The sequence below is a fragment of the Lonchura striata genome, chromosome 4A (genome assembly GCF_050655825.1).
Source record: "Lonchura striata isolate lonStrDom1 chromosome 4A, ASM5065582v1, whole genome shotgun sequence".
In the NCBI taxonomy this organism is placed as follows: domain Eukaryota; kingdom Metazoa; phylum Chordata; class Aves; order Passeriformes; family Estrildidae; genus Lonchura; species Lonchura striata.
Genome location: NC_140742.1, coordinates 15,590,312 through 15,612,253, shown reverse-complemented (window position 1 = coordinate 15,612,253; position 21,942 = coordinate 15,590,312). Strand labels below are relative to the sequence as shown.

General features: G+C 58.2%; 1 protein-coding gene across 4 annotated transcripts; it reads right to left on the bottom strand.

The window, feature by feature from the left end:
* Nucleotides 1-1,039: 1,039 nt before the first annotated feature.
* Nucleotides 1,040-16,914, bottom strand: SPRY3 (sprouty RTK signaling antagonist 3). 4 transcript variants are annotated; one of them, XM_085570815.1, is made up of 2 exons: nt 16,630-16,914; nt 1,040-7,665 (listed from the first exon to the last, which is right to left on the bottom strand). In XM_085570815.1, exon 2 carries the CDS (start codon nt 7,616-7,618, stop codon nt 6,704-6,706), a length of 915 nt encoding a protein of 304 aa, XP_085426941.1. In that variant the 5' UTR covers nt 7,619-7,665; nt 16,630-16,914; the 3' UTR covers nt 1,040-6,703. The 4 variants fall into 4 exon arrangements, with proteins under 4 accessions (XP_085426941.1, XP_021399905.2, XP_021399906.2 ...); XM_021544230.3 differs by lacking the exon at nt 16,630-16,914 and adding an exon at nt 13,146-13,297; XM_021544231.3 differs by lacking the exon at nt 16,630-16,914 and adding an exon at nt 11,540-11,639.
* Nucleotides 16,915-21,942: the final 5,028 nt, after the last annotated feature.

Sequence of the window (21,942 nt, the reverse complement as noted above, 5' to 3'; positions counted from 1 at the left end):
TTGAAAAGCAGGGGAAGAGTGAGTCACAGCAGGGATTGGACTCACATCTGTGCTCCAGAACCCTCAGGCAGATCCTGGATGCTGGGGATGAGGCATTGAACAGATTTTGGAAAGGAGGCTCCGATACCAGCAATGCCACAGACAGGGAGAAACAGGGAGCCTGGGAAAAGGGTTTATGGTGAGGGATGTGGAGGGTGCGTGGTGTTAATTCAGCACAGGGGTCAGGAAGGCTCTTCAGCACACGTCTGGCCTAGGGAAACCCTGCTAGGAAAGGAAGGACTCTTGCAGGGAGGGGAAACATGTTCAGCCCAAACCAAGGGCCAACAAATGAAAGAGGAATAAGGGGAGTGCCACCAGCCATGGGATTGATCAGCCACCAAATCTGTGTGCAAGTACCTGGTGCTCTGCAGGTGCTGGGAGAAAGCTCCACCAGCTGTGTGAGAGAGGAGCTCCTGGTGAGCAGAGAGCCCCTCAGGATGAGGATGTCTGCACTCTGATGGGCAGGGCTTTGGGACCCAGCTCTGGGATGTGCACAGGGAGAAGAGGCACCAGCCTGGCCCAGGAACTGCTGGGGTGTGGCCCGAATTCCTCCTGGTCTGGGCCGAACCCACCTCCAAGGTGCCTTCAGCAGCTGCTGGGGAAGGAGCCAGGTGGCAGCTGCAGCTCCACCTGCAGAAGACACCCACGGTCCTGTGGCATCACCCCCTCTCCTCAGGCAGTGGGAGAGACTTTGGGAGCACGTTGGGATCTCTGTGGGGTGACTGAAAGCTCCCAAGCACTCAGGAGTTTCTTACCTACATCTCCCCATCTTCGCTCCTGCGCTTTGCTGCCTGAGCCAGCCCTTCCTCGGGGATCTGGGGCAGCTGCAGCAGGGAAGCCCACACTGAATTATGGAGGTTTGAGCATCAGAAACTCTCAGGGGAGACCTCATGGAGGCCAGGATAATCCTCCAAGTTCTCAGGCCCTGCCCAGCCATCCCACACCCCAAGAAAAGCCTGAGCCATGCCCCGGCCGCCATGGAGACAAGAACAAGATCATGTTCAAAATTAATATATATTTTTATTGAATAGTTGCTCTAAGTGGGCTTGTGAAGCCACCCATAGAATCACTTCTTTCACCTCAGCAGTGGTTCTGTAACAGTTATCAGCTTTGCAAGAGAAGAAAACCAAACAGAAGAGGGTGCAGTAAAATAAATAGGTTTTTTTTTTCTTATCTTTAAAATAAACTTTTCAAATAAATACTTTGGTTTTTAATTTTTTTCCCCTTAAAAGGTACAAGAGTATTGTCAAAAAAACAGCCATCAGGTTATAAACATATATTATACCTTAAAGAAAGGAACTGGAATGGAGAGAGCTGGGGAGGGGTCTTTACAGGCTGTACAGAAGGGCTTTGTACCCAGAAACTCGGGATGGGAGCCTTGGGATCCTGGGCCTGTCCTGTGGAGTCCAGGGGGATTTTCCGAGGAGAGCTTTGGGCTGAGGACACCAGGGGAGGAGGAGGATGAGGAGCTGCTGCCCAGGAGAGCATCCCAATGGAAAGGGGGAAAGGGGCAAGGTGGGGACGGGCCGAGCTTGGGACTTGTGGTGACCTTGGCACAGAGATGTGGGACCTCCTCTCCCAGGCCCAGCTCTGGGGTGGGATTGGTCCTGCTCGTGATGAAGCTCTTTGGGCACAGGAGGAGAGGGACCCAGAGCCACCCTCACACATTCCCGCTGTCCTGGAGGGCTGCGACCCCTTCCCATCATCCAAAACCCCTCGTGCCTGCAGTGCTCCTCCGAGGAACCCCGGGATCGTGGCCTCAGGAGATACTTCTGCAACATCACCCCAGGCAGGAGAACAGATCCCAGCTCCACTCCCAGGGCGACTCCAGGAGGGTTGGGGAGAGATTCTGGTGCTCATGGGGAAATACCCAAAGCCAACTGAGCCCACGAGGTCCCAGCTCCCAGGTTGGGCCACCTGGCTCAGTGAGCATCCCATGGGCTCCACGGGTTCCTTGGAGGAGCCTGGAGAACTGGATCCTGCTAAAGAGCAAGAGTGAGTTTTGGGGTGGGGGTCAGCCCTTATCACATCCCTATCACAAGCATTTGGCCTCCCAGTGTCTGAGCACTCCCAGATTTCTCCAGCCTCTGAACAGCCCAGGAAAGAGCGACAGCAGCAGTGCTGGGAAGGAGTTTAGGGCACAGTGGGCTCCTTCCCTGTGCCATTCCCACAGCAGCTCCCCTCAAACCTAGCTCATCCCTCTCTACCACACTTCAGAGCCATTCCTAATCTCTGATTCCAGGCTTTGGCATCTTTTGGTCAATGGTTTGTCCTCCCTCCATCGGTGCTCACCCCTGGGGATGGGCAGGAGTGAACTCAGTGGGATTTCATGGGAATCTGTGAGTCACAAAGAGCTTCCCCCTGCTCTTTGAGGCACTGATGTTTCTCAAGGATGAGTGGACAACAGCCCGAGGACCTCTTTGGCCCTTCCAGCAGGAGTGGTGGGGGTGGGATGGGAGGGGCACTCCAGCCTGGTCCCCACGATCCCTCCCCACCAGTGCTGAGACTGATTTGTCAGTGGGGAAAAAGGGGAGTGGGACCAAGGGAAGCTTTGGAGGAAGCAAAGAACATCAGAGGTGCTTGCGTGGACGGAGCTTTGGACTGCTGGGTGGGAAAAGGAAGCTCTGGATAGGGAGCAGAGCAGGGGGAGCTCAGGTCCTGCTCAGCAGCTCCTGCTTCCTGCTCCTTTGGCACCTGAATCTCTGTCCCTGCTCCAATCTGCCCCCAGCCCTGCACGTTCCCTGGCAAAGGGAAGATGGCAGTCCAGGAACGCTCCCTCCAATGCGGATCCATCCCCGTGGGAGAGCAGAGGGCTCCACATGTGATGCTACCAGAAGAAAACTAAAAAAGACACATCAGGACAATGAGAAAGCCCAACTGCTGGGACAGGCCAGACAAACGCCCCGAGCAGATGGGATCTGACTCACGGAGGGTGGGGCAGGAAAGGGGCTCCCAACCCCAGCCAGAACTGGGGCCCTCTCTGGGCAAACCAAACAGCCTGGCAGCCGAGCTGGGGACGGGGCAGGATGGATCTGGTCAGAGGAGATTGGGAAAAGCTCGGGGAAAGCATCTGAGGCTGCCTACAGCCTTCTCCACCATGGATGAGCTCCATGAACCGGAGCTTTGGGTGCTTCTCCTTGGAGAGCTTTGGGTGCTTCTCCTTGGAGAGCTTTTGGTGCTTCCCAACCTCTCCTGCCTGCTGAGAGCAAAGAGGGGAAATGTGCTGAGGACCCCCAGCTGGAGTGGGCAGCAGGAATTCCAGGTGAAGCCATCTGCCCCCATGAGCAGGGCACAGACCAACAGGCTGAACTCCTCGAGCCCCCTCAGGTCCTGGACGTGGCTTTCGTGTCTGCCCTCGGTGAAAACAAAGCCCTGTTCTGGTCCCACAGCCTCGGTGCCAGCTGGGGCTCTCATCCTCTCCCTTTCCTAGAATCATGGAATCAATCCTGCTGGAAAAGCCCTCTAAGACCACGGAGTCCAAACATTAAGCCAGTACTGCTGAGCCACCACTAAAGCATGTCCACAGCTTTTAAATCCCTCCCCTTCTACATATCCAGTATTTCGTGAAACGATCCCCCAGATTTGTCATTTCATGGAGAGGAGACATTCCAGAGCCACGGCCGTGCTCCTCAGCCCTCAGCAGGCTGTGGCACCATTCCCTGGTAGGAAGGGAGCTCCTGCACTGACCCAGAAAAAGCCCATTAGGTGGAGGCTCCTGGCAGTCCTGGCCTCCCCCCAGTTCCTGGAGGTAACCGTGCTGCTGCTGCCGTGCCAAGCAGAGCTGGCTCTGGGGAGCTGAGCCATGGGCAGCCTGCTCCTCATCCCCCAGCTCCAGCACCTGGGGGAGGTCACCCCGCGCTCGCATGACTTGGGAGGCCGTGAAAATGATGAAGCTTCACATGTTGAGTCATTCCACCATCAGGAGAGGAAGCAATGAATTGCAAAGATACAGAGGTGGTAACTAAATTTACAAGTGGGTTCCGTTTAAAATGGAGGAGGAAAAAAAAAAATCAAAGTAGAGCAAGTTGGAAAATTCTGTTCATTAGTTTCTTTAAAAAGTTTCAATGAACTGTTTCTCATTCTCATTCAAGGGAGACAGTTCCTCCAATCCACAGGGAAAAAGGGACCTTTTCTCCCTAAAAATGCTCTCTGGTTTTTATGAAGAAGGAGTTTAATCAGCACCAATAGAAGAGTGAACTGAGCCTTCCAAAGGAAGGAGACTCTGGGAGGAAGTGTCTCCCCACAACATCACTTGGAAGTAGGGAGCCAAGCAATTATTGGCATAAAGATAAATGTGTTTGGAATGCATTTTATATTTGCTGCCACAGGAATGATCTTAGAGGAGTTCACACACCTACAGGGCATCCTCTGAGAAGCTCATGGCTTTAAAATCCAAATGATTCCAGAGTCCAGGCTGGCCTCAGGGATGGACTATGCACAGATGGGGCTCTGTCCTTTCCTAATGCCAGGAGACCCCTCTGCATCCCAGAGCATCATCCTGAGATACCCACAGATCCTTCCACACCCCGCCTCGGGCTCTGGGTGAAATCAGGGAGAGGACTTCACTCATGTCCATAACATTCTCCAGGATAAACATGGGATTCATCCCCCCTTGCCCATGGAGCCTGGAGTTCAATGTTTGGGTGCCATTGAGTCAGGGGAGCAGGGCACAGCCAGCACAGGATTTAACAAATAATGCTTCCAAGTGGGATGAATCACTCCCTGGAACCACTTTTCCCCACAACAGAGGGAGCTTGGATCCACCACGATTTTTAGAAAGCGAATGGATGGAAAGAGGAGTCCCACAATGAGATTCCACTTCTGCCTCTCCTCTCAGCCAGCACTGAATCCCACCCTCCCTGCAGAGCAGACCCCCAGACAATCCATACACCTCCATTTCCCCCACTCCCAACAACCTGGGAACAATTGGTCTGGGATTAGCAATAAACTGACTGGGAAATCATCTTTTCCAGCCTGTGCAAGTGCACCAGGAAGCCAAACCTTGTACCTGGCACCGTTCACAGCAGTATCATGAATATTATTAGTAATAGACCTACCCATCCTAACGTTATATTTATATCTACAAAAATAGATCCACAGAACTCTACGGAAAGAGGCGGCTGGGAGGAGGCGACAGACGGGCCCTGGGAGCTGGGTCTTGGAGAAGCCAAGGGATGTGTTGCATATATTCCTCCAGGAGCACCATTCCCTCCTCTCGTGCACACACTCCGGGGAAGGGGCACGGGCAGGCAGAGCCGAGCTCCAGGATGCCATCCCGGCTCCAAACTCCTCATCATCACCATCATCAAATGATGCCAGCGGGGTCACAACCCACTAGCACTACACAGACATGGGGCTGAGCCCAGGACCACCAGGAGTCCCCCAGCCACAGCAGCCAGCTGGGGTTATTATCCTCCCAGCAGGAAACGCAGAGCCCTGACCCGGATTGCAGCGTCCGTCTGCTCTGCAGATGGCCTGGCCCTGGGGCTGGCTCCAGGGCTGGCTCCAGCCCCGTTCCCGGCTGTCAGTGAGCGGCAGAACCCCCTCAGCAAGGCAAGGACTCAAGGAAACTCGGCAGGGATGGAAGGTCGGGGTCCCCAGTTTCAACACCCCTTCTGCTCTCCGTGTCCTCCAGCCCAAGGCAAGGTGACAGAAGCCCCCGCTGGGGAGTCCCCGGAGTGGTGGCTGCTCACAGTTGGCTTTGCCATGTTTTTTTAAAGTGAATTCAGTGCTGGTGGAAGGTACCAGATCGGGGTTCGAGCACGGAGCTGGTGCCTGTGGCATCTGCTGGGTAGTGGGATGGAGCCAGGCGGCAGCTCCCACCTCAGGCAGCCCTCCAAGGCCTGGAGAAATGAATGGCAATTTCCAAGCAGCTCCTTGTTCTCAGCCAAATCCCAGAGGGGACCTTTCCCTTGCTGCAGTCGGGCAGGAGGGAGTGGGCTGGGCTGCCTCCGATAGCTCCTTCCCCTGCCAGAAGGTTTCTAAAGCTTCCCACACCTTCTCTTCCTCTTTGAGATAGAAAAACACGGTGCCACCTCATTTTGGAGCTCGCTCGCTTCTCCCAGTGGCTTCCAAGCCCAGAGGGAAGCCACTGCCACTGGTGAGACCCCTTGGCACCCCAGCCCCTTGGGGAAAGGGACCGGTGGCCACCTGAGGGGAGAAAGGCCACCCACGGAAAGTGCAGGAGAGGGAGAAAGCGTGAGAGGAGGGGTCTGGCTCCCGAGGGGCTCTGGCACAGGGACACACTGACCTGTCTCCTCCTTCACGGATAAGGACCACACTGTGGAGCAGCTCCTAAAACTACAGAGAGCAGAAACCCAAGAGGCCTCAGGTACCCTTGCCATGGGGACAGAGCCCTAAGGACCTTCTGGGTCACCTTTCCCTGTTGGACATAGCCAGGGAGGGCACCCTCAGCTTGCTCTGCCTCTCCTGTCCCTCTCCTGCATGTGCAAAACCACTGGTATCCCCCAGCTCAGCGCCAGCTCCCCTGGCATCCCAAAGCCTGGAGGACCCCCAGGTCACCCGTCTCAATCCTGCAAGGAGATGGTGGGGAGGGGAGGGCACTGCAGAGCAGAGGGAGCCGAGGGACGATGGGGATGGAGGAGAGAAGAGGAGGAGGAGGGGGAGGAAGAGGAACAAAGCCCGCTTCTCCTCCTCGGGAGGGTCATACCGGCTTGTCCAGCGTTTTGGGGAAGGGCGTGCCGCTGGCCGAGGAGATCTTTCTGCAGACCGTGTTGGTGTGGCTCTGGCAGCGGCAGCCGGGGCGTTTCAGGCCGTCGTAACCCCGCTGGCAAAGTTTGAGGCACCCCAGGGTGGGAAAGTAGCAGCAGAGGCAGGGCAAGAGGAGGGACAGGACGCTCATGGCAGCCCAGCGGGCGCAGCAGGAGCCCGGCCCGCAGGAGCAGGGGTCATCGGCGCAGGTGTCCTCGTCGTCGGTGGAGCAGTGGTAGAAGAGCCCCTTGACGCAGCAGAGGCAGGTCCCGTAGTCGAGGAGGCTCTCGGCGGAGCAGAGGCAGCGCTGGTTGCAGAGCCAGCAGGAGGGCAGGCTGCGGGCGGCCGTGCAGCGCGGGCAGCGGCAGCGCCCGCACGCCTCGCACAGCAGCAGGTGCCCGTGCGCCACCGGCTGCTCCGCGCCCTTCCGCGGGGACTCCTCCGCCTTCAGCTCAGCCCCGCGGGGCTGCGTCCGCACCAGCGAGTGCCCGGAGTGCGACGGCGTCAGGCTGCTCAGCAGGCGCTGCTCGGAGGCCGTGGTGCTCTGCGACACCGAGCTGGCCGTGCTCGAGTGGCTCAGGTGCGGCTGCACAGGTGGCACCTGGTGCTGCTGGCTGTGGCTGCGGTGCAGGTCCTGGAAGGTGGAAGAGGCCAGGCGGTCCTGGGACCACTCCTGCTTGTGCGGGGGCTGCGACAGCGAGGGGTTGGAGCGGGCTTGCTGGAAGCACGCCGCCGGCCTCTCCACGTAGTTGTTGCTGGCACGGATGGAGCGGATTTGGTCGATGGACAGGACCTGCTGGAAGTCCTCGGCGGGTGGGTCCATGGTCTCGTCACAGCTGAGTTCAGCCACGCTGGAAGAGAGCTGCATTTCCAGGAGCCAGGAGACCCTGCGGCATCAGGGCACATCTAAAAATCCTAAAGGATGGGGCAGGAAGAAAGAAAACATCCCTGTTACGTCCATCCAATTCATTGAATCACAGGCTGCTTTGGGATGCACGGGACCTTAAAACTTGTCTCATTCCAGCCCCCTGCCACGGGCAGGGACATCTTCCACTAGAGCAAAAGCAGGACACAAAGGCTGGCTGGAGAACTCAAAATGAAAGGTTTCCAGCAATCAGACCCCGCAGAAGTTTTGTGCCTGGGAACACTTAGGCTGGACACATCCCAAGGGAAGGGCTGTCGGATCTGTCCCTCGACCCCGGTGGGCACAGCCTCTCTCAATGTTTTTGAGCCTCTCATGTCCTTCCACAGGATTTCCCACCCCTCACCAGCACCTCCTTCCCCTTCCCCAGGGACACGTGCTGGCCCTCTCTGGAGGAGGGGAAATGGGAAGCAGTGACTGATCCAGAGGCATGACAGAGCTGGGAACGGCAGCTCCCTCAGAGCAGGGGCTCTCTCTGCTTTGGATGTTCCCAGCACTCCCTGAGCAGCCTCCTGCTCCCATTCCCTGCACACACTGGGAGCACTGGGATGGGGAATCTGAACACAGCTTCTCTAACTCTAGGCAGCAGCAGTGACAAATCTGAATCACTGAAGGTGGAAAAGCCCTCTAAGATCAGCAACTCCAACCATCAACCCAGCACCACCAGCACCACCACGTTCACCACTGAACCATGTCCTCAAGACAAACATCCACACTTTTTTTAACACTTCAGGGATGACATTGCAACTAATAAGCCCTACATTTGGCTAAGGACAGGACTATACCACAGACTCCAAGTCCAGGCAGACTGCAGTATCTCACTACCCCATCCCCAGCCCAGGAGCCAATTTACCCCTATCAGGAGAATTGGGAAGGGCAGGTTTCCCTTCAAACCTGGCACAGACATGAGGGAAGGCAGCCTTGGCACAGGCAAGCCCTGTCATGCCCCTCACACAGCCTGCTGTGCCCTTTGCTGCTGTTTTCAGGACGTGGCCCTCCCCAGGTGGCAGTGCTGGCAGCAGAGCCTGCCGTGCCCAGGAGCATCAGCACCGCTGAGGGCCGTGGGACAGGGCACGGGGGACTCCATGTGCCACCACTCCCCTTCCTGGCAAGCTTGACCCCATGGCAGCAGCTCCATCTCCAAACCCTCATCTCCAGACCTCACCGGGGAGAGCCCTCGGTGGGCTGGGAGAGGAGAGGAGAGGGAGCAGCGGGCACGGGAGCCACGGGACAGCTCCCGGCCCCAGGAGGGATGGAGACACAAAGCTCCCGCTCCGGCACCTGCACACGGAGCTGCCCAGGAGTGCCCGGAGGATGGACATCACTCACTGCATGCCAGAGCCCCAGCCACGAGCTTCCCCCACCACTCCCAGCCCAGGTCTCCGTGTGGGATACGTGCTTCCCGTGCACAGCCGGCTTCCCCGGGATGGAGAAGGCAGATCACAGGAGTGATCCCTCCGTGCCACGGGTATTGTGGCTGTGCCCGGGCCCGCAGGAAGACGCCGTTCCAGGAGGAAGCAGAACCGGGCGGCCACCGCTTTCAAGTAGGTGAAGGGGCCACAGGTAGAATCTGCTCATGCAGCAGAGAGAGGCAGAGGGAAGATTGATTTTCATTAGCTAGGCTGACCTTGAGGAGCAGGGAAAAGCAAAGGCAACTTACTTTGACTGTTCAAGCAAGATCTCGTCTCTCCCATCCCCCTCTCTGGAAAGAAAAGGCAACTGATCTGCTCAGATTTGGGGTTTTCCCTCCTCCATGCAATTTCCCATGTGGGAAGATGCAGACAGTGAGGAGTCACTCACCCAGGACACCCACAGGTGATTTGGGGACCCTTTTCTTTCACAGCAGCACCAAGGGGAATTAGGAGGGCACAGCTGACCCAGGGAAGGTTCGTGAGATAGGAACAGGCCAGGGGCAAAACTCTCATGGCTGTCACCTGCTGCCACCGAGCTCCTCACCTGGGAGGGTCTGACTGAAGCACAGGCTGAGGACGTGGAGCCTCAGCACCCCCTGAAGAGGGAGGGCCCATCTCAGCCTGCAGCTGGGACTTTCAGAGGGGAGAAGGGAGCAGCCTCGGTACATTCCCACATCCCTCATGACCCAGATCCTGTCGGGAGGGGATCATTCAGGGAATGATGCTGGTTCCACCTGGGAGCAGCTGCTCACACCTGGGTGTCCATCCCCACTCACCTGGGCTCAGTATTTGCTCTTTCAGACTTGGTCAGAGAGATGACCACTGTGAGGGTCCTGGGGGGCTCAAACCATGGAGAGCACCAAAGGGAGAGACCCTACAAAGGGTCCTGCAGCCACAGAGCCAATGGGGCTCACAGATAAAGGGCAGCCAAGGGGCTGGCCCAACATAGGAAACCCAAATCCTCTGAACACCTGGAGCTCAAGAGGCTTGAGGAGACCCCTGAGCCAGGCTGGGCAGGAGGGACAACATGAGGAGGAAGCAAGCCCGGGGGACACAGCCAGAGAGGAGCTGGCTATCAGCTGTGCCAGACAGTCCAGATCTGGGGGCAGAGCTCAGACACAGCATCTTGAGAAAGACAGATCTTGGGAGCCCCCACAGCACTGGACCACGTCCCAAATGCCCCCAGAGCCGTGATTCCAAGGTGCAGGGATCAGACAAGGACCTAGACTCACTGGCTGGGGGGCATGTAAACATCCCTGTGGGAACCAAGGGGAGCTGAAGAGAACATCTGTAGGTCCCACAGAGGGACTAAATGACTGGAGTTGGGACCCCACTTCTTCCTCCTCCCGCACTCCGGAATAGCCCAGTGCCCCCCAGTCCCTCCCAGCCCTCCCTGCTCCAGCCTGATTCCAGGTCTACAGTCAGTCCATATCCCAGCCCCACTGAGCTGAGCATCCCCAGCGCTCTGCTGCACCTCTCCCTGCCTACCTGCCCGCCTGGGGGACTTGGGGCAGCGTCCCCTCAGCCTCCTCCTCCTCCTCCTCACACCCTGCCTGCCAGGCGGGCATGCCAGCCCCGGAACCCGGGCCAGCTTTATGGCCACCACCAGCCTCAAACATATAAAGTTCGTGCGATAATGGGCCAGAGGAGGGATCGTAAAAGCAAATGATTTACAGGCTGGAGGTGGCTGCGAGCCGGGGGCAAGCGGCTCAGGGCGCCAGGTGGGAGAAAAGGGACCCCCTCGCCTTGCCTGGGTGCTCGGGGCGGAGCGGGGTGCTGGGGGGAGGTGAGCCCCCGGACCCACTTAGCGCGCAGCCCACGCGGGGCTCGGACCCGGCGCGGTCCCGCAGCCCCTCCACGCACACGCAGCCCCCGTGTCCCCGGGACTCCCGGCCACCGCCGCGCCCGCAGCCCGCTCGTGTGCGAGACAACTCGCAGGACAGCCCACGCGGGACTCGGACCCACACGCGGCCCCAGCCCCACCGCGCGCACCCCACGCGTGTGCAGGACCCCAGCCCCCACCGCACGGAACCGCAGCTTCCTCGCACAGCCCGTGCGCATCCAGGGATCCGCGTCCCTTCAGGAACGGCCCACGAGTGCCCAGGACCCCCGCCCGCTCGGCCCACGAGTGTCCCCCCGCCGTCCCGCAGCCCACGCGTGTCCGCGCCGGGCGGACTCACCCCGCAGCCGCCGCCGGTCCATCCGCCCGCGGAGCCCGAGCGCGGCGGGGGCAGCCCCGGGGCGGGCGGCGGGGCAGCCCCGGCCCCGCAGCGAGCCCCGCGCCGCGGGCAGCGGGAGCGGCGGGGGGGCCCGCGCTCGGTGGGAACGGGAGGCTGGGCGGAGGGAGGAGGAGGAGGAGGAGGGATGGAGGGAGGAGGGAGGGACCTGGCGCTGCCCGGGAGCATCGCGCTCCCCCTCGCTCTGCGCTGCCTTCCCGGAGCTCTTAACGCTTTACCCAAGTGGCGTCATCCCGCTGAAATGGACTCGGCCCATTAGCGGCTCCGCAGAGCCCCGCAGCGCTCCCCAGGCGCCGCTGCCGCCCAGCCCCGCCGCGGGATGCTCTGCCGCTATTTAAACGTTTCCGTCTGCCCCGGGCTCCGTGTCCCTGCCTGCGCTCCCGGGGTGCCCTCCCGCACCCCGGGCCGGTGTTCCCCTGCGCCCACCGGGACAGCCCCTCCGGGGACACAGCAGGGTCACGGGATGGGTCGGGGTCAGTGTGACACTGTGGGCAGATCCTGTCGGGTTGGGTTGCAAAGGGGCCGGCAGCGACTCAAGATCCATCAGCTCGGGTTTGATCCATAAATCGCCGTGAAACGGGCTCAGTCACCTCATAGAATCATGGAGAAGGTGGGAAAAGACCTCTAAGGTCATCGAGTCCAACCTTCTCCCAGCTCACCTCTTCCCAGGAGGCACCCGGGACAGCCCAGGTGCCATCCAGCTCCAGCACTTCCCAAAACTCCGAACCCACACCTGAATTAGCCCCGGCAGAGACACACTCGGCAGAGAGGCTCGAAAGCAGCTTTTCCATACTGAGACCCACACAACCAGCCCACACACATCCCACTCTCCCAGGAACAAAAAGCTTGGAGTCAAGGTCCAAGCAGGACCTGGATCTTCCATCCCAGAGGTTTTCCCAAGTCTCTGAATGCTCTGTCCTTCCTTCTTTCCTGCCTGTGGCTCAGGAGCGCCAGGGGTCCCTGTGACACCTCTCAGACCTGGCTTGACAGTCCCAAAGACACAGGGCCACCCTGATGACACTGGATGTCACTTGTGGACCCCAGCAGAGCCCCCACCCCGTCCATTCCCCTCGACAGTTCCAGAGTGGTCACCCCTTCTTCCTGGGAGTGCTCACCAGGTGAGCAAAGCGACAGCCCCAGCTCGGGGAGGGCTCAGAATCTGTCTAAGACATGTCAAGTTGAAACCACCAAGCCCTCAGCCCCCCCAGCCAGGTGTCCAGCAGTGTGGGACCCCCTCGGGGTGGGCAGGTCCCCAGGCTGGATGGCAAACCCAGGGTCTGGGTGTGTGAGAGCAGGATGGGGACGGGGAAGAGAAGGACCTGGAATAAGAGTGATAAATCCAGCTCTGCTGCTTGTGGCTGTAACAGATGGGGACAAACTGGGATGATCCCACAGAGCTCAGGGGCTCCCTGGCAGCTGATGCCAGCAGAAGCACTGGAATCCCCCCAGCTGGGGGCAGTGACTCCACTCTCCCACACGGTGCCCAGCTGAGCCTTTGCAGCCTCATTTTTAGGCATTTCTAGGCTGAGGGTTTCTCCATCTCCATGCGATCCCACCAGGGACGCTCCTCCAGGAGTTTCTCCAAGAAGAACGAGTCCCTGCCAGCATCCCTCAGCCTCGGCTCCAGCTCGGAGCCTTCAGGCTGAATCCCTCTTCGCTCCCACCGGCCCCTCCTCTCCTCCCCATCGCTCTCAGTTCTCAGTCTTTACAAGCACAGAAAGGACCCGAGTTGCCCAATTCCCAACCAACTGGCTGAGAGCACCTGACTCCCAGGAGCACGTGTGATGTCCTCCCTTTCTCCCAGCCCAAATCTCTCACTCCCACCTTGAGGTGCCGGTGATTCAGGCTTCCCTCGCAGGCTCACAGCATCCCAGCGCAGCCTGCGTCGTGCTCAGCCGGCGCCGCTTTATTCCTCACTCGCTGCCGAGGGAGGGCCAAAAAGGCATGAATGCAGAGCTCCCGGGAGGAGTGGGAGGGTGGGAAGCGCTGGGAGAATAGCAGCCTCCCGGTGAGTTATTGACCACAGCACCGCTGGAGAGGAGGGCTGGGAACCTGAGTGCGTTTGCAAAGCAGGAAAGTTTAGAGCCTCCCCCAAAGGAAGGGTCTGGGATGGAGCCCCCCTCCTTAGGAGGGGTTTTGGCTGTTTGGGAGAGAGATGTGGTTCTTCCTGATGAGCCAAGGTGCAAGACTTCTGCTGGTTTCTGGCCACCTCTCCCTGGGTGAGGTGTGTGGGAGCAGGGGCTGAGCACCCTTCCCACAGCCCCCACTGCGCCCCACACCCTGCCCAGCCCCTGCCTGCACCCCAGCCCAGCTCCTCAGCTCACCTCTGGATTGGTCCCACTCCTCATCCCAGTGGAAATCCACCACCTTTAACAACTCTGGGGTCCTGCCTGGAGGGATGGGGAGAAGCAGCTCCTGGGTGTCCCATTTGTGTTTCAGGCTCTCAGTCCTGCCTGGGCAGCTGAGAGCACCGAGACACCGACATCGAGGTGGACATCCCAGAGTTTTCAGAGCAGGGCTCCAGCTCCTGTTGCAGACCTCTGCATTTGGAGAACCCCCATCCCCACCAACCCTCATAGATCATCTGCAATTTCTCCCTGCTTCGCTCTTCCCATTCCCCCTACACATCCCAAATACCCCCAAAAACACAGGGAGTCACTCACTTTCATTTCCCTTCCCAAAAAAAGTGTTTCTCGACATCCACACCTTGGTCACAAATCCCAAGGAGCTCAGTCTGAAGCCTGGAGAACTTAGCTGGGATTTTAAGACAATCAAGAGAGCTCAGCACCATTTTCCACACAGATTTTCCAACTGCCCCTGAGCCTGACCAGCTCCAGGCCTGGCTGTGCCCACAGTCAGACAATTCACCCCCAGGAATCAGCCCTGGAGTGGGCAGGAGAGCAGGATATCCCAGAGCAGGGCTGAAGCTGCCTGGTCTCTGAGGCTGCTCTTTGCCAGGCTTGGGCTCAGGGGGAGGGTAATTCACCTCCAGTTAGAGATGATGCAGGGGAGGGAGGAAAAAAAGAGAGAGGAGAAAGAGAACACACAATTCCCCTGATTCAATCAGCCAGAAACAAGGAGGTGCTGATGCCCTCTAATTTGGAGATTCACAGATTTTAGGGCCAGAAGGGACCATGATGCTCATCTAGCCTGACAGTCTGTATTATGTAAAAGCCACTTGAAGCCAGACAGTGCCACGAGCTTTTCAGAAGCAACAGCCAGCACTGGGGAACTTATCAAAGGGCTGTGATTCTCCCGAGGTGGGGACATGTGGCTCCCAGCACGCTGGGAGAGGAGGAGGCCAGGTACACCCACCCGGCTGGGCTTCGGCTGAGCAGATGGCAGTGCTGGGGGAGAGGAAACATCATTTCCCTTCCCTGTCATGCAGCTCCTTCTCACAGAAAGAGGGATAAGCAAGGAAAAAACAACCCCTTCCTTGTGCTCTTCTTTTGAGTGTTCCCTAGTCCCTGCAAAGAAAAGAGGGATGCTGGCCCTGAGATGTTTCTTGCCCACTTTGGGGTCAAACCCCACGGTTTGCAGTGTATCCATGGGAGCTGAGCCTGCCTCTGTGGGAGCCAGATCCGGAGCTCCGAGCTCAGCCTGCAGCAGCCGGAGGTGTAGTCATTGACTGCAATGAGAGTTTCCCTCTGAAGATGGAGCCAGGCAGCATAAAACATCAATAAAGTGCTCAGGATGCGTCCCTTAATGAGCTGAGATTGTAACACGCTGCCAGAGCCTGCCAGAGCTGCCCATTCTGTCGGGAGAGAGGAGCAGATTCTGCCGGGGAAGTGTTAAGTGGGTCCTGCTGACTCATTGATGCAGATGGTTCCGGCCCGCGCCGAGCAGGAGCCGCGTCTCCAGGGGCTCCCCAGCGCCCGGAGTGAGCAGGGACCTGGCACCTCACCCCACTGAAGGGGACAGTGGGACAGGGCAGTGACCTCCCTGGCATGGCTGCCCAGGTGCCGCTGTGCACAGCGAGCACCGAGTGTTGGCTGTCCCTGTGCAGCTCGGATGGGGCTTGGAGTACCCTGGGGTAGGGGAAGGTGTCCCTGCAGGGGATGGAAATTAGAAGATCTTTAATGTGCCTGCCAACCTAAATCATTCCGTGGTTGCATGATCCGTGGGCTCCCCACGCTTCCACAGCAGCTCTTCTTCTACAGAACACGTTTGTCCTGATGAGGACCCTGCCCGAAGCCACATCCCCCTCCCAACAGAGAGTGCAGATGTGACTCCAGCAGTGCTGGCTCCAAAGGCGAGGTCCTGACCTGAGCTCCTGGAGAACCTGAGCAGGGTGGCTGAGGAGACACTGGGATACAAAGGGATGTGCAAAACAGGCATTTCCTTGCTGGGAAATTGTTAACTCCATCGTCTAGCTCCCTGAGAAGTGTCCAGACACTGTTGTGCCTGTGGTACAGCTCCGGAGCTGGATCCTGCCCAAACTCACTGCTACATTCCTGTTGGGGGGAATCAAGTGACAAAAGATTTGCACTCTCCACGCCATAAATGTCCCCAGAAAGCCCTTGGAGCACTGGTTCCTTTGCCAAGTCACACCTTGCCTGCAAGACACGTTTCTCACCCAGCCTGTGCCTTTGTGGCACCTTCACCCCTGCCCTGATGGGGACGTGATGCTCCCATCGTGTCTTTTTTGTCCCCAGGCCCTCAGGGTCCTCTCTTTCCCTGGATTCTCTGCCCTGTGCTCCCCACGATGCTTCTCAGGAGGTCCCTGATCATTGCTGGAAGCAGCCACCACCCATAGTTCCAAGTCTTCTTCAGACTCCCCAGACTGAACTCCACTACATGTACCACATGCACAAGGTATCCCATGTACACCAGGGATCCACATGTGCCAAATGTCCCAAATGCACCGGGTATCTCACTTCCACCAGGGATCCACATGTGCCAAATGTCCCAAATGCACCGGGTATCTCACTTCCACCAGGGATCCACATGTGCCAAATGTCCCAAATGCACCGGGTATCTCACTTCCACCAGGGATCCCACATGTACTAGGTACCCTACATGTCCCAAATATCCCATGTGTACCAGGTATCCCATATGTACCAGGTATCCCAGATACTCCAGGTATCCCACATGTACTAGGTACCCTACATGTCTGAAATAAGTAGCAGGTATCCCATATCTGCCAGGTATCCCACATGCACCAAGTCTCCCACGTACACCAGGATCCCTCCTGCTGGTGCTCCAGGCTGCTCAGCTCTCCCCGGACCAGCTGATCCATCCACCTGCAGCTCTCCCAATCCCTGCTCCCTCCCAAGCCCGCACACCTATCCCGAGCATCCTCCCTCACCTGGGCACCACCCTTCCCGTTCCCACACGCCAGGGATGGATGGGAGGGGCTGGGGGGAGGCAGCTCTCCCCAAATTCCGTGCCTTCAGCACTTCGAGTCCCGGTTTCAATGTCACTTTAACTCGAGCGCGCGTGTGCCGGGGAGCAGGGCTCCGTATTAAATTGCCAAGCTGGTCACATGCTGCTGGGATTTGGCCGTAGCTAAGCAGCACCGCCCCCGCAGTCACTTTTTTGGCTGGTGACTCCTCTGCTCGGCGTAAGGCAGAGCCGGCAAAGAATAGGAGAAACCGGAGGGGGAAGGAAAATAAATAAATAAATAAATAAATAAGAGAAAACCAGGCGAGTCATCGTGAATGTCAGGAGCTCCTCGGCTGCGGGTGTGACAGCGATCCTCCCCCTCCAAATTTGCTCCGTGTGAGAGCCAAAGAGAGGATTTCATTAGGATCTGGTAGCAGGCTATTTTCAGAGCTGACATCCTACCCATGGCTAAAAATAGCCGGTCCCCTCCACACAAACCACAGTTGCTGTTCTTTCAAACTTTAATAAACGTCGGTGAGGCTCAGACCTGCCCTTAGCCCCACACTTTGCTCTCTTCCTTGCTCCGTTCCTTTCCACCATTCCTTGCCTTCCCCTTTCTCCACTGTTCATTTACCAGGTGTCCTCTTTCCTCCAGTCCCGTCTCTGGTACCAGAGTGGAGATGGAGCTGTCACCGTGGCAGGGCTAGGGTCACCTCCCTCCCAAAAGCAGATCCTGCACCTAGCTCGGGGCTCTGGGAAGCCGGGCAGGCAGAGAAGGCTTGAGGCCCATGAGATGCTGCCAGGCACTGGCAAGGAGCATCCCTCTAGAGCCTGGAGCATCCCTGTGCAGCCTGGAGCATCCCTGTGGAACCTGGAGCATCCCTCTGGAGCCTGGAGCATCCCTCTGGAGCCTGGAGCATCTCTCTGGAGCCTGGAGCATCCCTCTGGAGCCCAGGATGTTCCAGGGAAGGACCATCCACTGCCCCAGGGAAGATGCTTGGTGCCTGATGATCATGTAGAGATGATCCCAGGATCGTGGAAAGGATCCCTGGACTCATGATTGGGTTGGTCTCAGGGAGCCCCAGCATGAAATTGTCCCACCTGTAGAGAGCAGCTCCAGCACTTGGCCACAGTCATGTCTAAGGGGGTTCTCCTGAAAACCCTGCCTAGCCTAAAAACCAGGTCCCTAAAACCCTGTCCCCTCTGTCTTTCCCTCCCCAGGCCCCACAGAGCCACTGCAGCCACTGAGGGGCTCCCTGAGGGAGCTCACAATTCCCTCCCTTCATTAGCACTGCCACCTCTGAGGCAGGTACAGGTATTTATAGCCAGCACCCACCCCCCACTCCCAGCTCTGTTACAGACTACACACATTTAAGTCTTTCCCAGACTCTGCTTGACACCAGCCCAGCCTGGTGTTTCAAAAATCTCACAGCTTGGAATAACCAACCTCTGCAGTGACCTGCTGCACTCAGTGAATGCATCCTCCCTGTCACAGCCTCAAATCTCCCACCTCTCCCTGGTCCCAGTCCTAAATCTTTCACCCTCTCAGGTCCAAACAAAATATTTCATCTCTCCCTGGTCTCAGTCCCAAATCTCTCAACTTTCCCTGGTCCAAACCTCAAATCTCTCATCTCCCCTTGGTTCCAGCCTCAAATCCCCCACCTCTATGTGGTCCCAATCCCAAATCCTCCTCTTCTCCCTGCAACTCAGCACAGCATAGCCTCAGCAAAGGCTGTGACCAGCTGGGCTCTGCTGGTCTCAGGCTGGAGCAGATTAAGCAGGAAACACCTCCCGTGCTCATCCCATTTCCCAAAGCAGCAGGGACCAGATCCACCCCCACCAGCTCAGAGAATGCCCAGGGAGCATCACATCCATGCCCCGGGCAGAGCGGGTGGGCACAGCCTGGCACAGCACGGGAACATCCAGGAGGATGGGGAGCAGTGCCACCGGCTCGTCCCGGCGCTCCGCTCGCCTTCCCCTGCTCCGCAGCCCTCCGGACCCCTGGCCGCCGGCCAGCCAGCCATTTCCTGGTAATCTAATAGCTGCAGCAGATGAACTGAAAATGCATTTCCTGCCACCGTGCTGTAAAATTTTTATTAATGTAAGGAGAGAAGGCAGCGCTGGCTCCCAGCGCCCGGGGCCGCGGCGGGCGGAGGCCGGGGGGCTCGGAGGGGCTGCCAGGGCCAGGGGTTGCGGGGACGGCAGCGGTGCCCTGGTGGTGCTGCAAGAACGTGGACAAACAGGGAAACTGAGGCACGGACAAGGGAAGTGCCTCGTGTGGAAGTAAAGTCGGGCAGCAGGTCCCCAGCCGCCTCCTCAGGGTGACAGAGCAGGTTGGCACCCGGGACACAGCACGGCTGTGCCCTTGATTCGGGAGCAGTGATGCTGATGGCCCTTGTCCCTCGTGGCTGTCCCCCTGGGGAGGATCCTGGTGGCACATCAGCCTGGAAGGATGGATGGAGGCAAGGAGAGAGGGACCTGCCACACACCCCTGCCCACATCCACACGGCAGCTCATCATCCCCCTCCCGCCTGGCTCCATGGCCTGGGCTGACCTTCCTGGCTGGCAAAGTGACATCCCAGCTCAAATGCTCCATTAAGAAGAAGGAACAGCCTGGAGCAGCCAGTAAATAGTGACCACGGGCCCTGATCCGGCTTGGGAGGGAGCAGAAGTGGTTGCCAAGGAGGAGAGAGGTGCCAGAGGCGGGACACGCCTGTCCCCGTTTTCTGTATCCACACACGATCCTCAGCCCTCAGGGGCTCTGTGAAAGAGCCTCAAGGCCAGCAGCCAGCTCAGCACACCCTCCCAGCCAGCCCAGCCCCCTGTCCCTGCAGGGGTGACATCCCTGTGCCACGGCATCCCTGGCAGCCCCAGGCCTGGGGGCTGGAGCCGTGCTCGCAGCCTCTTCCCACCCGGAGCCTGCTGCCTGCAGCGAGGCAGAGCTAAATTGGAAAAACACACACAATGACCTCTTGTGGAATGTAGTATGAATATTTGATAGCTCTAATGTAATCATATCCAATCGATACCGGCAGGAATATCTCCCCACCACTCCCTGAGCTCTCACTCTGCCCTGTCCCTTCCTCTCTCTCCCTCTCTTTGCCTCGCTCTCCCTTTCATTAATGCATTCTCCACTTTACATTATTTATTAACTTCCTTCCTTTTTTTTATTTAGAAAAAATAAATTAAATAACCGTGGTTATCTCGGACCCTCCTGCCTCAGGCTTTTGAGCCAGGCAAAAACTTTTCTGACCTTCTGTCACCTGCTCACCATTTCCTCTGCTGACACGGAGACTCTGGCCCATGGCCAGGACCCCCTGACACCTCATCCCTCTCTGTTCCCCAACATCTCCCACCTCCACGTGGGTGCCTGGAAGCCCCCAAATCCCCCAGGAATTTCCACCCATTGCATGAAGATGCCTGAAGCATGGAAGGAGCTGCCAGTGCCTTGGAGGGTGAGGGTCTCCAGCCAGGGCAGAGGGGGGGATCTGATTCTCTCTCCAGAGGGACAGAGGATTCCCTGTTGCCTCCAGATGGATCTGGATGAGAGGGGAGAGTCAAGCCATGGTGATCCCATGCTCCAGGGTCTCACACATCCAGCTCATGCTTCCCAGGAAAATCATCTTCCAAGACAGGTATGAGGGCTCTGTTAGAGATGGAGGGGTGACATCAGTGTCCCCCCAGCCACCACTGCTTCCCAAGACACCATGATCCAAAGCATCTTCACCTGGAATCATTCTAGGAGGCTGGAAAGAGGGCAAGGATCCAGTCTCAGTGTTGGATGTAGCTCCTCTCCCACTGATGGTGTCCCAGGCAATTTGGGGGACAGTGGGATTTCAGCTAGGAAAAGGCTTGAGAAAATCCCAGACTCCTTGGGGACACCACGCCTTGATCCACTGGGGTCTGTTTGGAGGAAGCAAAGGACTCTTCATGCTCAAAGCAAGGCTGAAGTTTTCCTGCTCCCCCACTTCCAGAGCGATCCTTTGCAGGAGCTCCATTTCCCCACCACTGGATTTCACCATCCCTGGGCACAGGAAGGGAAGAGGCACCTGTGTCCTGCAGGAAACAGGATGCAGTGCTGGTGGGGACCTGGGGATGTGGCCAGCTCTCCTGACAGCTCCCTCAGGACCCTTGGAGTGCCAGCACTGCCATCCTCGTGTCACCACTGCCCAGCTCCCCCCACGGCTGGGTTTTGCTGACCCAGGAAAATCGATAGCAGCTGTCTGCCTGTGGCCAGCCGAGGGGAGGGGATGGGGGGAGAGCAGGGCTGAGGCAGGGGGGGAGATGGAGAAGGTGCAGGGGGACCCCAGGGACACGAGGAAAGGCAGCAGAACCATGTAGTGGGAGAAGATTTGGATGGAGGAGATTCTGAAGCATTTGTCTCCCACCCTGGGGCATCTGGAGGATTCTCCCTGAGGATGCAGCCCCCTCCTCCTGCCCTGGAGAGCCCTGGCTGCTGCCGGAGCCACATGGAATCCACAGAGACTCTGTCTAATGTGGATCACTTATTGACCCTGCGGAGCCGGGGCCGGAGCGGGAGAGGAGGAAGTGGAGGGGAAGAGCTCCAATTAGCAGCACCGAGGCCATATTTTATCCTCTGGAACAGGTCCCAGGCCAGCGGGCAGAGAGCCAGGGCAGGGGCTGGGGAGCACTTGGCCCAGCACAGAGCACCAGGACCCCCCAGAGCATCTCTGCTCATCCCCAGAAAATCCACCAGTGCCCACAGTGCCCACAGTGCCCACAGTGCCCACCACCCTCCTCCACAGGGCTGTCAAGCACATGGGGTTAGGAGAAGGGAGCCAGAGCTGGGAGTCTCCCAAGTGGTTGCTGGGACCATGGAAAGGGACAGTGACCTCGTGCAGAAGGATGGGCATGGAGACACCTTCCTTCTCAGCCACCTGCACTCCCCTCACCAGACCCAGATGCCCACGCTGGTGCTCCAGATCACTGAAGCAATTCCCTTTCCCAAAGCACTGAGATGCTGCAATCCCTGGAAATAACTGGTCTGTAGCAGGAGATAGAAATGTTGCTGGGATGTGAGAGGAGGTTTGGGTGCCATTCACCTTTGTCCTGGCTGGGAGGAGGTGGAGTCTTCTGCACAAAGACCATCAGCTGAGGGGTGGGGGGACACCCACACTCCCTCCTGTCCTCCCCTAAAGAGGACCTGGGGACCTGCTTCAGGGACCTGAAGTAGGTCCCGAGGGCCCCTCACTGCTGAAAAGACCATGGAGAGTGAAAGGCTCCATTCCAATGGACAGACAGCCCCATTGCCTTCCTGCTCCAGCATTTCCTGCCA

Bases quoted from the DNA above. Each gene is read 5' to 3' on its own strand.
- SPRY3 (XM_085570815.1), bottom strand. From the start codon at position 7,618: ATGCAGCTCTCTTCCAGCGTGGCTGAACTCAGCTGTGACGAGACCATG.